The following is a 15,983-nucleotide window of genomic DNA, read 5'->3' as shown; positions in this document are numbered from 1 at the left end:
AATACTCTTTCAGACGAGTAGCTTCTGAACCGAACCTCCCAATGCGTGGATTTTACAATCAAATCCACTTATAGTGCTGAAGTTCCCCCCGAAGGGGAACTCAATAACTATCCATAACAATTTTGTTAAACACATGGAACATGTATACACAAAAACCTACAGAAACATAAAGCAAACATACATTACTAAAACAAACTGTTTTACTAAAATGTCCATTAAACTTTGGAAGCGTTTCTGATCGCTTCTGTGTCTGCCTGAGAATGTGTATTCCTTGCAGACGCCAAAGGAGATGTGAACCAAAAGGTAATTCTCAAAAACCGATTTGGTGGGTTTTTGATTGTAGAGCCTCTTATTGTTTTAAGGTGTAAAAGTTAATTAGCACGCAGTTGTGACCGCGACTGGCAAGTCATCCTGTGGATTGCCTTTTGCTGGGTGCCTGTGGAATGCTTTGAAAATGAAATCAAAGCTCAGACATGTAGGCACCAGCCAATCTTTTAAGGATAATATGGTCTGTGACTTGTTCGGTTCTGGAACGATCCGTTGACTCCCTACAAAAATATTAAGATTTTTTTTTAAAATCTGTAATCGGCTACCACTATCGACCCCAATCGTTGCTAAAATAACCAGCCTTTTAGCAAAGCCTGATTTTTTTTTTGCAGGTTTAAAGCAGACTAAACTAAACATTCTGAGGCCAGTTTTACTTAATAAACATCCCCTCGCTTAATCTCGCCTCGGTTGAGATGGAGAAACTGAAAGCATGTCTAAAAAATTATTTTTTGTCTGAAAAAGGATCTTTTTGGGTGTGTGAACTCATCAATGCAACTTCACAACAAATACTGATTAGTAAAGTTCTTACTGTAGTATTTCTCACAAACGCTACATGAGACCTTTTTCCTTTAAGTCTGTCCGTTGTCTGACGCAGTTGAGGGAGGAGATTAAAGCACACGGGAGGGCACGTAGAAACAGTAGGCGGGGATGACTCGTCTTAAAGGCGCAGTACAACAAAACCACCCCCTGGTGGAAACATATATAAAACAGGATCTTGTAAAAGGTATAATGAAAAATCTGATGGATGTTTTAAGCTGAAACTTTACGTACACATTCTAGAGTCGCAAAAGACTTATATTAAATCTGAAAAAAGGGGTAACCTAGGTGCCCTTTAATTTAATCAAATACTTTGACCACAATGAGCCAGGCTTTACAAACTATTGGCAGCACTGAAAGTATTCTTTAGTGTTGTGAATGGGATCTGCTGATCTAAGAGACACAGCACATGATTTACAAACAGCAATGAACTCAATGTTTCAGGTCAAAATTAACCCATTTAATGCAAAACTAGATGTATTTCTCCACTGATTACCTGTTTTAATAGAAACAAATTGTCTTGGAGAAAGTTTTTCATGTTGTTATGACCGCAAATTGTGAATAAATGGAGAATGACTGAAAGGCACAACGTTATGAAGCACTGAACTGAACATGTATTTAAGGCCTTGAATTTTCAACTGTACTTCTCATTGAACTATAGAATGGCTTCAGAACATTTGAGATATAGTAGCCTACATGATAATTTTCTAGTGCCTTATAATTTGCTACCTCCGTGGCTTTTGTTGGTTTGTACATTAGAATGGAGCGCACATGCAAGACTGGATTTAGATCGATACCATCTGACCGATAACCGATCCAGCAAAAATATGCGGTGCCGGTCTAGAACCGATATCCGAACCAAGTATCGGGATCAGTGCATCCCTGTTCCAAATTGTCTTTTTTCTCCTTATTCTTTTGGCTGAAACTCTCTTGCAGCGGCTCCAGTCTCCACATTTTCCTGATCTATACTAGCAGTTCTATACTGGCTTTCCTCTCTTACATCTTCTTGCAACTCTCCTGCAGTATCTCCTGAATCTTGTTCACCAGTAAGTTCTTGTACATCATCTATTGCTTCTCTTTCTAAATCAGAATTACTATTTCCTTCCTTTTATTCTTCTCTGCCACAAACTTGCCTGATCCATGATGGAAGTGAGCTGCTACCCTTGGCTGCCTGCTGTTGCTTCCTCTCCTTCTTTTTCTTAATTCTCTTATTACGAGGCATTGCATTGCAACCATCAAGTAACCAAAATTCACATCAGTACAAAAAGTGTTTTGGTTTTTATATCTGTCATGATTGTTATGTAGAGGTCACTAGAAAGCAGCACTGCAATGTTAATTGAACTATAGGTCTACATGTTATACACCATTATAAATACATATGCCAAAGGCATTTAAAGATCATTTAATTTCTAAATCATATTTTACGATAGCTTGGGAATTTACAATGCAAATACACCTGGCCTAATAGTAAAGTTAGCTTTACAGTGGTTTTCTGTGTATTATTTGTCCTGCGTTTGTAAATTGGTTGTGCACTCTCACTTATTTAGTTGTGTAAGATGTTTGTTTTCTTTTTTTCTTTGCTTTGCATACAAGCAGATTACAATCTACATTATACAATATATAGAATGCACTGTGACCTGAAGATTCTTATTCTCATTGTGTTAAGTTTTTATTTTTACTTTACTTAATACAGCATTATTAGCATGGGTGAAGCAGTGGCGCAGGTAGTGCTGTCACTTCACAGCAAGAAGGTCGCTGGTTCGAGCTTTGGCTCGGTTGGCGTTTCTGTGTGGAGTTTGCATGTTTTCCCTGCGTTCGTATGGGAGCTCCAGTTTCCCACTAAGGCCAAAGATATGTGGTACAGGTGAATTGTATAGGCCAAATTGTCCATAGTGTATGAATGTGTGTGTGAATGTTTCCCAAAGATGGGTTGCGGCTGGAAGGGCATCAGCTGCGTAAAAACGTGCTAGATAAGTTGGCGGTTCATTTTGCTGTGGCGACCCCGGATTAATAAAGGGACTAAGCCAACAAGATAATGAATGAATGAATGAATGAACATTATTAGCCTACAATAGTAAACAATGTTTTTCTGTTTATAGACTACCGGTCAAAAGTTTGGGGTCGGTATGATTTTTAAATGTTTTAAAAAAAGCTTCTCCTGCTTACCAAAGTTTTAACAAAAAATACAGTACAAATTGTAAAATTGTGGAATGTTATTGCACTATAAAATAACGCAAAAGTAAAAATTTTATTTAATCATTTATTCTAGTGATTTTTAAAGATAATTTTTCAGCTTCATTACTCCAGTCTTCAGTCACACGATCCTTCAGAAATCACCCTAATATTCATTCATTTATTTTCTTTTCAGCTTAATCCCTTTATTAATGTGGTGTAGGGGTCACCACAGTGGAATGAACCGCCAACTTATCCAGCACATGTTCTACACAGCAGATGCCCTTTCAGCTGCAACCTGGGAAACAACCACACACACTCATTTACTCACACACACTACTGACAATTTAGCCTACCCATTTCACCTATACCGCATGTTTTTGGGCATGTGGGGGACCCGGAGGAAATTCACGCAAACACACGGAGAACATGCAAACTCCACACAGAAACGCCAACTGACGCAGTTGAGGCTCGAATCAGCAACCTTGTTGCTGTGAGGCGAATATGCTACCTACTGCACCACCGTGCAGCCCCCGCTCTACTATTAATAATAATTATTATTATTCCTATTATTAATATTATTATTAATGTTGTCACAGACATAGTGGGTAGCACAATCACCTCACAGCAAGAAGGCCACTGGTTCGAGCCTTGGGCTGGGTCAGTCGGGGTCAGTTGGCATTTCTATGTGGAGTTTACATGTTCTCCCTATGTTGGCGTGGGTTTCCTCGGGGTGCTCTGGTTTCCCCCACAGTCCAGAGACATGTGGTATCGGTGAATAGAATAAGCTAAATTGGCCGTAGTGTATGTGTGTAAATAAAAGAGTGTATGGGTGTTTCCCGATGTTGGGTTGCAGCTGGAAGGACATCTGCTGCGTTAAAAACATGCTGGATAAGTTGGCGGTTAATTCTTCTGTGGCGACCCCTGATTAATAAAGGGACTAAGCCTAAAAGAATATAAATGAAATTGGCAATAGTGTTTGAGTGTATGTGTGACAGATAAGAGTGCATGGGTGTTTCCCAGCACAGTGCTGGGTTGTAGCTAGAGGGGCATGGGGAGTGTAAAACATATGTACATATATATACATATATATCCACTATAGCAATCCCTGATAAATCATGGAATAAGCTGATTTTAACCTTGTCCGGTCATGAGTTGATGTGAAGACCATTTTCCCTGAAGTCCAGTACCTGGCAAAGATCTTAACAAAGCCAAAACCCAAACTAACAGATATAAGGAAAATTTTGAAATATTACGGTGCAATTAAGACCACTTTACCAATTACACAAAGAGATTTTAAATGATTTCAAACATAAATATTCACAAGATACACCATATTAAAATTCGGACATTCTGTGTGGAATGTGAGTGAGCTGCTCTGGTGGAAAAGGTAAAGTTGAGGGCTCAAGCTGCATGATCAAGACAGTTGAACAACTGGTTCACAAAAATCACGGTTCGGTTTGATACGACAATGGTGTCATAGTTCGGTGTGTTTTTGATACAGTAAAAAAAGAAAAAAGCCAGAAGATTTCTCTAATTTTATTTTTTTATTGTATTAAAACTAACATCATAAAAGTATGATCTTGTTTTTTTCGATTGCTTTAAACAGTAATAGAGCTATACTGGGGTTTCTGCTTAGCAGAAAATAAAACAAATCCTTCTTTATACTCTAAACTAAAAAGCTTCCTATAAAAATAAATGTAATATTGTAGTAATTCAACAAATAAAAAGAAAATAACAATTTAGTTTTTATCTGAAACTCATCTTCAATCAATTTTAAGTAATTTTTTATTTTCAGAAAGATGAGTGTCCACCTTGCCTTCAGACAGCACAGATCTGCTTGAGTTGACTGTCACCTGCCATTTTAGTGGATCTGAAAGCAGGAATTATCTGACTGAAATGGGCTTATGAAGGAATAATGTAACGGGGCTCTATTACATTTTACTTTTAACCAATACATTTTTTTTTTAACCTGAAATTTGTCAGTGTTGGGTTCATTCTCTCGTATCAAGACCTTTACATTCTTGCGGCTGTGGCACCTTGCCATCGGAACTGAGTGATTGACAGCTGATATTAGCCAATCCTTTTGCGTTCTGTTCTAGCGCAGTGGACCAATAAGAGCTTGAAGGCGGGGCAAGCAAGGGCTTTTTTGTACGATTCTCTTTTATCATTTTAGATATTAGTCTGATATATATATATATATATATATATATATATATATATATATATATATATATATATATATATATATATATATACTCAATATTGCACTTACGTATACTTGATTACACTGACTGAAAAGTCTTGTCTTATTTAAGTCTTGTGAAATATTTGGCTTATACTTGTTTATTGACATTTCAAAAAATATAATTCTGTAAGTGGCTTGTAGTTGTACTCTTTTTATTGAGTGGCCAATAGTTTTTTTGCACATAATATTACATACTCCCCTGGTTTCAGATACTAGATTCAAGGCCAATTTCAGACTGCAACTTTGAACTGCCTTAACTGAAATAAATTTACTGAAAATAAAACCTTAAAAAAGTTCCCATATAATGCATTGATAAAAATAAGAACAATTATTCTCTGATATCTACATAGTAGGCATGTGGCTTAGGTAAGTTAAAAAAAAAACTTCAGCAATAGTTTTATATGCTCATTTATTTACCATAAAATGTCCCTAGAAAGTAATTGAATGTGTCTGTGTTATGGCTTCTGATCTCCTGATGACACAGCTCAGTCACGTTTAAATAATGTAGAACATTACCAAAAGTACATTCAATTATTCAGAGCATTGCAAACAGTTGGTATTGTATTCAGATTTTTTACCTGGGTTTTACTCTTGCAGGCTTTATATGAAAACAAGAACAAGAAATCAATGGTGTTTGAGGCTCATGGTATGGCCAATTGAACTCTTATTATTTGACTCCCATGCGGAAGGTTGCCGGCTCGGTATTAGCTCAAAGTGGGTTGGGTGGTGTAGGACTGGCAGGGTTACATTGGTGCCATGACTCAGATGGGAGTGAGATTTAGGAGGATCAGCTAGTGAAGTGCTGTGCAGGTAAACCTCACTCCTATGACCACTTAAGGTGCTCTAGATCCTAGAGGCCATGGTGTTTAGCCACCTTGTTAGAGCAACCAACTCAAAAGTGGAAAGGTGCTGATTCGATCCCAGCTCAGAGCAGATTGGGTGGTGTAGGACCGGCAGGGTTATAAATGCCTACCCAGATTTTCTTTATAGGGCACCTTTAAAATAAGTCAGTGATATTGAGTTTTCTCAAGATACCAGTAAAGTACTTCTCAAATTTATAGAAATGTTGTTTAATTTAACTAAGGCTTTGTAAAAATAAATAAATAAATAAATATGCCAAGCGCTCCACAGCCAGACTAATTGTTAGTAGAGACCTACCTCAAATGTATTAATGATTAGGCTGCGCTCCTTCTTATCTGCTCTCACTTTTGCAGATTTATATGCCCTCCAGAAACTTGTGTTCTGTGAATGAACATTGCCTTGTGGTTCCATCCCAAAGAGGGAAGAAATCACTTTCCCGAACTCTCGCACTCAATCTGCCCAGTTGGTTGAATGAACTCCCTAACTGCATCAGAACGGCAGTCACTCGCTGTCTTCAAAAAACAACTAAAAACTCAACTATTTAGTCTCCACTTTCCTCACTAATCTGCAATTCCCTCTGGCTTCTCCACTAACTACCAGAAAGAAAAAAAAATTACTAATGTTTTGCTTCTTACACTTTTTTTACATACCTGAAACTTGCCTACAGCACTTATTCATTGTTGCTCTTATAGTTGTGTAAATTGCTTCCTTGTCCTCATTTATAAGTCGCTTTGGATAAAAGCGTCTGCTAAATGACTAAATGTAAATGTAAATTAATAACTAAAAACTTTGTGCAAGGCATGTTTTAATTTTAATTAAATTATTGTAACTCTTAACTTTTAGTGTATTTAATTTATGTACATGTACAACTTCACATGAATATTCAATATATTCAAGTCATTCATTTATTTTCTTGTCGGCTTAGTCCCTTTATTAATCCGGAGTTGCCACAGCGGAATGAACCGCCAACTTATCCAGCAAGTTTTTACGCAGCGGATGCCCTTCTAGCCGCAACCCATCTCTGGGGAACATCCACACACACACATACACTATGGACAATTTAGCCTACCCAATTCATCTGTACCGCATGTCTTTGGACTGTGGGGGAAACCGGAGCACCCGGAGGAAACCCACACGAAGGCATATATATATATTTTTTTTTTCAAATATAACTTATTATTTTGACAATAACTACTAAAAACTGCACATGCTGTCAATATGGAACATGCAATAAAATAATATTGTGAGAAGTACAAGTATTAATTAGCATACATCTCTGTAACTGGAAGTGGATGAAAAGGCTGCACTTTTCTTTTAAAAAATCTGAAATAAGACTTTAAAATCCATACTATAATAGCATGCTATGATTAAAAACTCATAATATCATACTACACAGCAAATTCATTGGTGTTAAATTTTAAGTGTTGTGGTTATTCCGAGTAAAGTGTTAAAATTGTAGAGTTAAATAAAGGTAAAATAACCCTCTCGACATTAAAAGCTGATTTGCCTCCTTGTCATACAGAGTAACATGTATGTACCTTTGTAGAAAACCCTTGTTTTTGTGAAACTAATCAGAGTGTCTGAAATCTCGCCATTCACCTGGCCCTAAAATTAGTCAATTAGTTTAGTCCACTAGACAGAGTGAATGACCACAAATAAGTGAATTCAGACACCTGCTGTTTAACACCTGCTGTTAACTATGGAAGTTTTTCCAAAACTTCCATAGTTAACAAGCACAATCACTGAAGGAATAAGAAATTGAAGGAAGAAATAAAACTACAGATGTAGCCTCACACCAAACCAACTGAATTAAAACAGAAGATTAAACAACTCCATTAAATAACAGCATTAGCAGCTTCACTGGTTACAGTTTGACTTCATTTCTGTAAAAATAGTTTTTTATTAAAAACATTTCATTTGACCTCACCATCATGGAGATCAGAGGCTGCTAAGTTGAGTTGTTGAACCTTTACTCTTTTATGTTAATGTTTCTCTGATTGTTATAATCTTGTTTCTAAAACTTCATCAGTTTTAGCCAGAAAGGTCAAGAGAAACTATACTGTATATGCTAAATTGTTATCGATATGATGCCAGGTGTTTTATGAGTTAATTCATAAAAATATGCAAATATATTTGTATTAAAGCTGCATGGGACAATACCGCTACCAGTTTGCTGCTCCTTATAGAGGTTCAACAAACAATTAGGATGCAATTAATAATCAGAGTGTCATGCACCAAACTTGCACCAAGGTCCAGCTGCTCGTTATGACACACAGACATCAAGTATCAGCATATGAACCTCAACCATGGTTGCTAAAAAGAAAAAAAGCTGCATAGTTCATGCCGAATGCATGCTGGGTGCCAGCATAGTACAAAGCTTCCAGCATGCATTGCAGCATAAATAAATTATGTAGCTTTATGTTCTTACAATCTCTTTATTTTCCTTTTTTTGATGTTGTTTTTGGGAGGTAATGTTTCAGTAGATTGTTTTGCATTGTTCTGGGTTGTTTTTTTTATTTGATTTTAATTTTTTTGTTTGTCACTATTATTGAGATTCAAAGACTAATTGTTGATGTCTGTGTATTTTGCAGCTCTGCCATAAAACAAACATTCTCTTTGTTAATGGTGTTTCTAAACCTGTTATAAAATCTTTAATTGTTGGAGCTTCCGTGGTTTCCTATATGTATATTATTCATTCCTCACTCATAATTAATATGATACTTAATTAGAAAACAAGCAGAAGAGTATGACTTTGATATCATAGTTAATCTCTTCAGACTGACTCTTAAATTTCCCTTTGATTTTTCATGTTATATGTAAAAATAATGTAGTGTTAAATAATACATACTTAAAAGACACTTTATAATAAGAAGTTGAAGAGCCCAATTAAAGCAGACTCTGTCCTCCATCATGGTGACTTCAAACGAACAACAGAAATTTCATCAAGAAATTTCATTTGTTCACATGACAGAAATAAAGTCAAAGGTCAGTAATAAGTGAAGCTGCATGATGAGTTGTTTAATGTGATGAGTTGTTTTAAAGATGTTGAAAAAAAATATTGTGTAATTTGTTTTATTTTTATTCATTATTATTTTATTTAGAGTTTTATTCTCAGTTGATTTCATCTTTGGATTTGGCTGTAATTTGTGTTTTTCTTTCCTTCAGTGATTCTGCTGTTAACAGTTGTTCATCAATAATTCTCAATCTTCCTTGAATTAGACACTTAATTGTCTTATTAACTTCATCACTGTTTTAGTGTTCAACCTTCTGTAGTGAGGACACTAGTGAGGATTTGGCTCTGGAATTTAAGGGGTTAAATGTGTTCAATGAAAAATACTGACTGTGGGATGTATTTTTAACGGATGTATTCTGGAAACTGAATTTACGAATATAAAATGTTGAAAACAGCAGATTACTGGCAACCACAGCTGCTGTTTTTTTATTATAAATTTTACAGATATTTTAAACTATAAGAGTTTGCTAATTAACACTCTCTGAGTGTTAAAAATGTTAACACTATTAAAAGTGTTATTTTTACACTTTAATAGTGGTTCCCATATAAACACTGAGGGAGTGTTAATTTTAACTCTAAGGTGGTTAAATCTACCAAATCTAAAATTTGCAGTGAGAGTTCGATAAAAAAAAAACAGACTGTGGAATGTGTTTTTAACAGAAATATTCTGTAAACTGAATTTATGAATGTTAACAACAGCAGATTACTGGCAACCACAGCTGCTGGTATTTTTCCGTAAAATCAAAAAAAGGAAAAAAAAACAGCAAAACGGTTTTTGTGTCACCATTGTGGAGGATAGTAGCGTCTGTGTTCAAGTCCAAAATAAACTAAAAGTATTTGATGTTATGCTGCATCTTCTTTTGTTTAAAGGTAACTGTGTAGTAACTAATGCAGTTAAAGTCTATTTGCTAATTGCAATCACACATGAACACATTATTGCATATAATGACTTAACATTTTTGTGCACTAAAGTATGATTTTGTAAACTGAACATTGTATCAGAAAAATTACACAGTTTATACAGTTCTATAAAACTTCCACATTTTTCACAGAAAAATTCTGGCAACCACAGCTGCTGGTATTTTTTCCTAAATTTAACAGATATTTTACATAATAAGAGTTTGCTAATTAACACTCTCTTGGTGTTGATAATGTTAACACTTTCAAAAGTGTTATTTTTTTACACTTTTATAGTGGCTCCCATATAAACTCTGAGAGACTGTTATTTTTAACTCTAAGGTAGTTAAATCTACTATCTGAAATTTGCAGTGTACTTTACAACACAGTACAACATGCTGGTCATATAATTAGAATATCTTCAAAAAGTTCAATACTGAACAAAAAGTGAAACATATAATGTATTAGGGGCGTGACGAGACACCTACTCCACGTGACGAGACACGAGATGGGGTTCACGAGAATGAGACGAGATTTTTACAGTATTTTTAAAAAGTCTTTTATTCAGCTGAAAAAAAATCACAATCTGCTAAACTATTTAGGTACTTTTTATTAAAAGTAAATTACTTTTATTTTATTAAATCAACTTGTAATCAACGTTATTTTACCTAATTCTATGCAGTAAAGGACATGCAAACCCTGCTAAATATTGTCTTTCATATTCATTCATTGATTTATTTTATTTTCAGCTTACTCCATTGATTAATCAAGGGTCAACACAGCGGAATGAACCGCCAAGTTATCCAGCATATGTTTTATGCAACGGATGCTCTTCCAGCTGCAATCCATATTTGGAAAACAACTATAGACTTTTGTTAACACACATACGTTAACAGACAATTTCCAGGGTGTCCGCAGGGTCTTAAAAAGTATTAAAAGTTGATAAATCAATGTAGGGAAATTTAAGGCCCTTAAAAAGTATTGTTACGACCTCAAATATCTAGGACTGAAGTCAAACATAAAAGTTAAAGAAAATAAATAAATAAACAGTTTGCAGGTTTATGATTTAAATGACCTTTAAGGTTCTTTAAAGGACCTTTAAAGTCGTAAAAAGTTTTTACAAGTATTTACAAGAAACAAAGAAATGGAAAAAAAAAAAAGCTTCAGGGCTGAGCAAGGCCAAAACAATAAACAAAACATAAACTAACCAAAACTTACCTAATGAATTAAAAAGAAATTAAGAAAATAAATTACAAAGACTACCCTTACTCCTTAACTAAACCAAAAAAAGTGTCAAAGTAACCCTACAGTGTTCAGCTTATAGCTTTATATCAGACAAGTTATATGTATGTCACAAAATGGAGGGGAGAGGAAAAAGGTGGAGAGCACCTTAAAGTTTACAATTTATAAATCAATAGGAAACACTTAAACAATGTTTAAAATAAGATCTCCGTCTCCGTCTCTCCCCCCAGCGATCTGACTACATCGGTTTCTTTTTTAAAAGATGCTGCGTTCCCTGAACACCAACCACAGCGCATGCACGCAGCATGTGTAATTAGGGCGGGGTGACCTGGAAACAGGAACGGAGCAGGACGAGAGAGAGAAAGAGACACACACACACACATACACACATACACACGCACACGCACACACACACACACACACACACACACACACACACACACACACACACACACACAGCACAGAACCCAATACACTCTTGCGTAACGGCATTAAAACGTCTTAAATGCTATTTTGCAAGGTATTTAATTTTATATATTTTTTGATTATGCAATGTATGATTGTAAGATAAAGTTTGCCTGAAATCTGTGAATATCAGGATGATGTGTAGTTTACGGAATCAATAAAATCCTGCTAGATTTGACATCATGCTGCTTTGTTTACTGCAGGAACCAAAGCAACACCATTATATCTGCAGTTTTATAGGCACCAACCTTCTGAATTAGCTAGATTTAATAGATTTTTATTCAGTATCAATAATGTTTTAGTTTTGGATTAAATTTTAACATTAATGTCTAGAAAATATTAGGGTTGTCATGATATTGGAATTCGGTACCGATTGGTACTGAAATTTTAAAATCGGCCATTTACCACTAACATTTGAGTGCTATTAAACATGTTCTTGAACAGCGCTGATTTGCCATTGTGTTCACGTGTTCAACAGAAATGACTTAGATTGGCTGTGAACATCATCAGTTTACTGGGTGTAATCAAAGATAGAGGGACACTAAAGCGTTTCAGTTATGTCGATCAGCTTGTTTGTCTAAAAGCTGACATTCGAATGAGGCGCTGATCAATTGCCACTTTAAAACGCAGATACATGTCCCTGTATCTGTGGTTCTATCAGTAAACAGCGGTGAGTTTGGTGAACCGATGACCTTCACGGCATGTGAACACAATGGCTAACCAGCACTGTTTAAGTATGTGTTCAATAGCGCTCAAATGCTAGTCGGAAATGGACGTTTTTAAAATTTCAGTATCAGTTGGTACCGAATTCCAGTATCGTGCAACCCTAGTAAATATACTTAAGTTAAAATCTTGCCAGTGTTTCCAGTTGAAAAGTGGTTATAAGGTCTTAAAATATATTGAAAGTGTCTTAAAAATGTCTTATAGGTATTGAATTTCACTCTCCGATTCCTGTATATACTCTGATTTAGTTTACCCAATTCTACCCCATGTCTTTGTATTGTTGGGGAAACTGTAGCACCTGGAGGAAATCCACACAAACATGGGGAGAACATGCAAACTCCACACAAAAATGCCAACTGACCCAGCCTAAGCTCGAACCAGCGACCTTCTTGCTGTGACGTAATTGTGCTACCCACTGCGCTGTCTCTTGTCGTTTATATATATTATTTGAAATATTAGCAAAATATTTGCTAATATACGAATGGAAGATTTTTATCCGACTGAAAAAAAAAAAACACAAAATGCAAAACAATTTAGGTGTTTTTTATTGTGATGAATGGTATTTTATTACTATTTTCTGGAATTTTATGAAGTAAAGGACATGCAAACACCGCAAAATATTTAGCTATAAACTCTACTGACTGGCTTCACATGGGAAATCGAACTCTTTACCACAAATTGAACTTTTAAAAAATTATGCCAATTTTGGTATTTAATTTTTTTTTCCAGCAGTTTCTCTTTCATTCAATAACATTTCATTCATGCCCCCTTGACTCACTCTGAGTGGGCATGTGGGAAAATTTGCAGTTTTTATGTGTGTAATAAAATTTCCATTTTAATGCAATTCTTTTCCTTTTACTACACTTGATACGCCCACCTCAACAGAACTGAAAACACCCCCTTGCCTAGCTTTTTCCAAATTTCTGAAATACCCTACTAAAAGGGTGTTCATGACACTTTAAAGCAGTTTGCACATACCATACCACAGATAGCACATTGGTTAATAGAATAACCAGAAGTTGACTTGACGTTAGATGAGAAAATAAGTAAATAAGTGATCAAATTCATTTAGAAGCATTAGTAAAAAAAATAATAATAATCAATAAAAAAAATTTGAAAAGCTGTATTATTCTTCACATTGTCACAGATGTGTCAAAAACTTTAGAAACTGATGTGTCACAGATATGTCAGAAACTGGTAGAAGAGAAAATCTTAAAGAATAATTAAAATTTCTAGAAATTAAATAATTGACATTAAGCAATATCCATATTTAAATGTACCATCATATAAGTCATATAAGTAGCATCATATATAAATGATGGACAAAATAACAGTTTTGCCAACTAAGCTATTTTTAATGCAAATTTTTACTATTTTTGTGAATGAGGTTATACACTGTTCCCTTTGAAGATTTTCCAACGTGTTCTCAGGAGTTTGTTTTCCATATCAAAATTGCGAAGTCTGAACTTACAAGGAAAGGATGCAAGACTGAACTTTGTATTCCTAATATTGAGGGAAAAAAGCAATCAAGCGTAATCTACGGTTGCCACGCTTCCCTTAAAATCAATACAGGACGGGTTTTGTCCCGTATATTTACAACTTTTTAAAAGTTGCTTTTCATGCAAATAATCCCACACTTATTTTATGAAGATGCCTTATTTCCTATTTTGATTGGGTTTGTCAAGTCTTGATAGAGAGTCATGGCAGATGCTTCTCAAGGTAACTCTCCGCATCTTAAAGTTTCAGAGTTTAAACACAAGCGACTGAAAAAAATACTACAGAGAGTGGGAGGAAACAAATACCTGGCTGCAGAGTGTTAGAAATTGGATGCAGCTCAGATTGCAATGCACCAAGTCTGCTTCCAGACCCCTCTCCACTTTTGAGCCAGGCCTATTATTATAAGACCCCAAATATAATAATAATTACAGCAAATTAACCCGACTACGCCACCTTGGGAATTTCACCCAAAGAATTAAGATACATGCACCACCTATATAAAAGGCACGCACAAGTTCGCTCCACCAATTACAGTCAGAGACATTGGTGCAGTAAAAAATAAAAATTACTTTATTAACATGTCTCGAATAAAAACATGATTAAAAACAATATTGCAAGATTGACATTGTGGTTCGTAAAGTTACAAATTGTGCTTCAGGGCCAGAGCTCACCAGCCAGGGAAGGTGGCCAGACTGCACTTCAGGCAAGTGAAAACCACTGCACTCCACTGTGTAAAAAAACACACACACGTACAAACATAAACCAGCACACAGTGAGAAAAATCCTAAAAATCTTCTATAAAATTAGCCTTCTGCCCTGGGAACTCTGGCACAAGCAGACAAGTCGGACCAATGCCCTTCAATTAAAGCGAAAAGTCACAATTTACACAATTATCAAATTAACAAAAGTCCAAATGTAGTAGAATTTATAAATGAAAACAAAGAAAGTCAATTAAATCCCACCTTAAACAAAAAGAAACAATTCGATCAAAAAGGAAAATAAACCAAAACATCAATAATGAAGAAAAGAGCCCAAGTAAATCTATACAAAAAAAGCACAAATGTATGGAAAAAATCTCAAATCAAAACAAGCTTGAGTAATAAGTTAAAATAATGAAAATAAACAAATAAATCCAGCCAAAACTATGAGGATCCTACTTTATAGTAAATGTATACAATCAAATAAACCTGATAAGTGAAATGGGACTCAAACAAGCAATAATAGATAAATAAACCAACAAAAATTATTTGTTAAATAAACAGTCCTTGTATTTAAAAAAAATAAATATCGGGAGGATAGAAAATTAAAAGTTAAGAAAAGAGAAAATTTAAATTAAGGACAAAGAAAACAAAACAGAAAACTAAACCTAAGAAAACAGAAAACAGGACAGCACTGTAGCCGCAATTAAATGCGGAGCGCCCGACGAAGCTCCCTTTACAGATTGCCACCCAGCCTAATTATCTCTCCTGCCACATGTTGTAATGTATTTTAAATAAAAAACACAATATTACAGATGTACTAATGCTAGTTTTGTTTGTCCAAACTCTTTTAACTCCACCATTTACTTTTTCTCTGTGCTACAGATTCCATATGTATAATGTGGATGAGAAGAATCCAGGCTTTAATGAAACTAGAGCTTGTTATTACACAGCTCAGATAATTTGTGGGCTTGAGCATTTGCACCAGCACAGGATTGTGTATAGAGACCTCAAGCCAGAGAATGTACTCCTGGATGATGCAGGTGAGAAACACAAATATGTAAACCTACTAACGGATAATCTCTCATATCTTACTTTACAGAATGTCTTATGTTTCTTTGCTTTAGGACATGTGCGTCTGTCTGATCTGGGTTTGGCTGTTGAATTACCACCAGGAAAAGACAAAACACAGGGATATGCAGGGACTCCAGGTCAGAAAACTTTCAGTTCTAATACTCTAAGGGCCGGTCTGGCTAATTTTGTGTCTTGTCGGGTTCATGTTGGATTGTGTTGAACTGATTCA

General features: G+C 35.4%; 1 protein-coding gene across 2 annotated transcripts in view; it reads left to right on the top strand.

Annotated features, from left to right (window-relative positions):
- grk1b (G protein-coupled receptor kinase 1 b) overlaps nucleotides 1–15,983 on the top strand; it is a 36,125-nt gene that overhangs the window by 15,098 nt on the left and 5,044 nt on the right. The window contains 2 exon segments of one of the 2 annotated variants that reach the window (NM_001017711.2): nucleotides 15,566–15,723; nucleotides 15,808–15,891. In NM_001017711.2, coding sequence (NP_001017711.2) covers nucleotides 15,566–15,723; nucleotides 15,808–15,891 — 242 coding nt within the window. 2 annotated transcript variants of the gene reach the window in all.

The sequence above is a fragment of the Danio rerio genome, chromosome 5 (genome assembly GCF_052040795.2).
Source record: "Danio rerio strain M-AB ecotype USA chromosome 5, GRCz13ab, whole genome shotgun sequence".
Taxonomy (NCBI): Eukaryota; Metazoa; Chordata; class Actinopteri; order Cypriniformes; family Danionidae; genus Danio; species Danio rerio.
The sequence above is the reverse complement of the archived record's forward strand: the minus strand, read 5'-3'. Positions and strand labels throughout refer to the sequence as shown.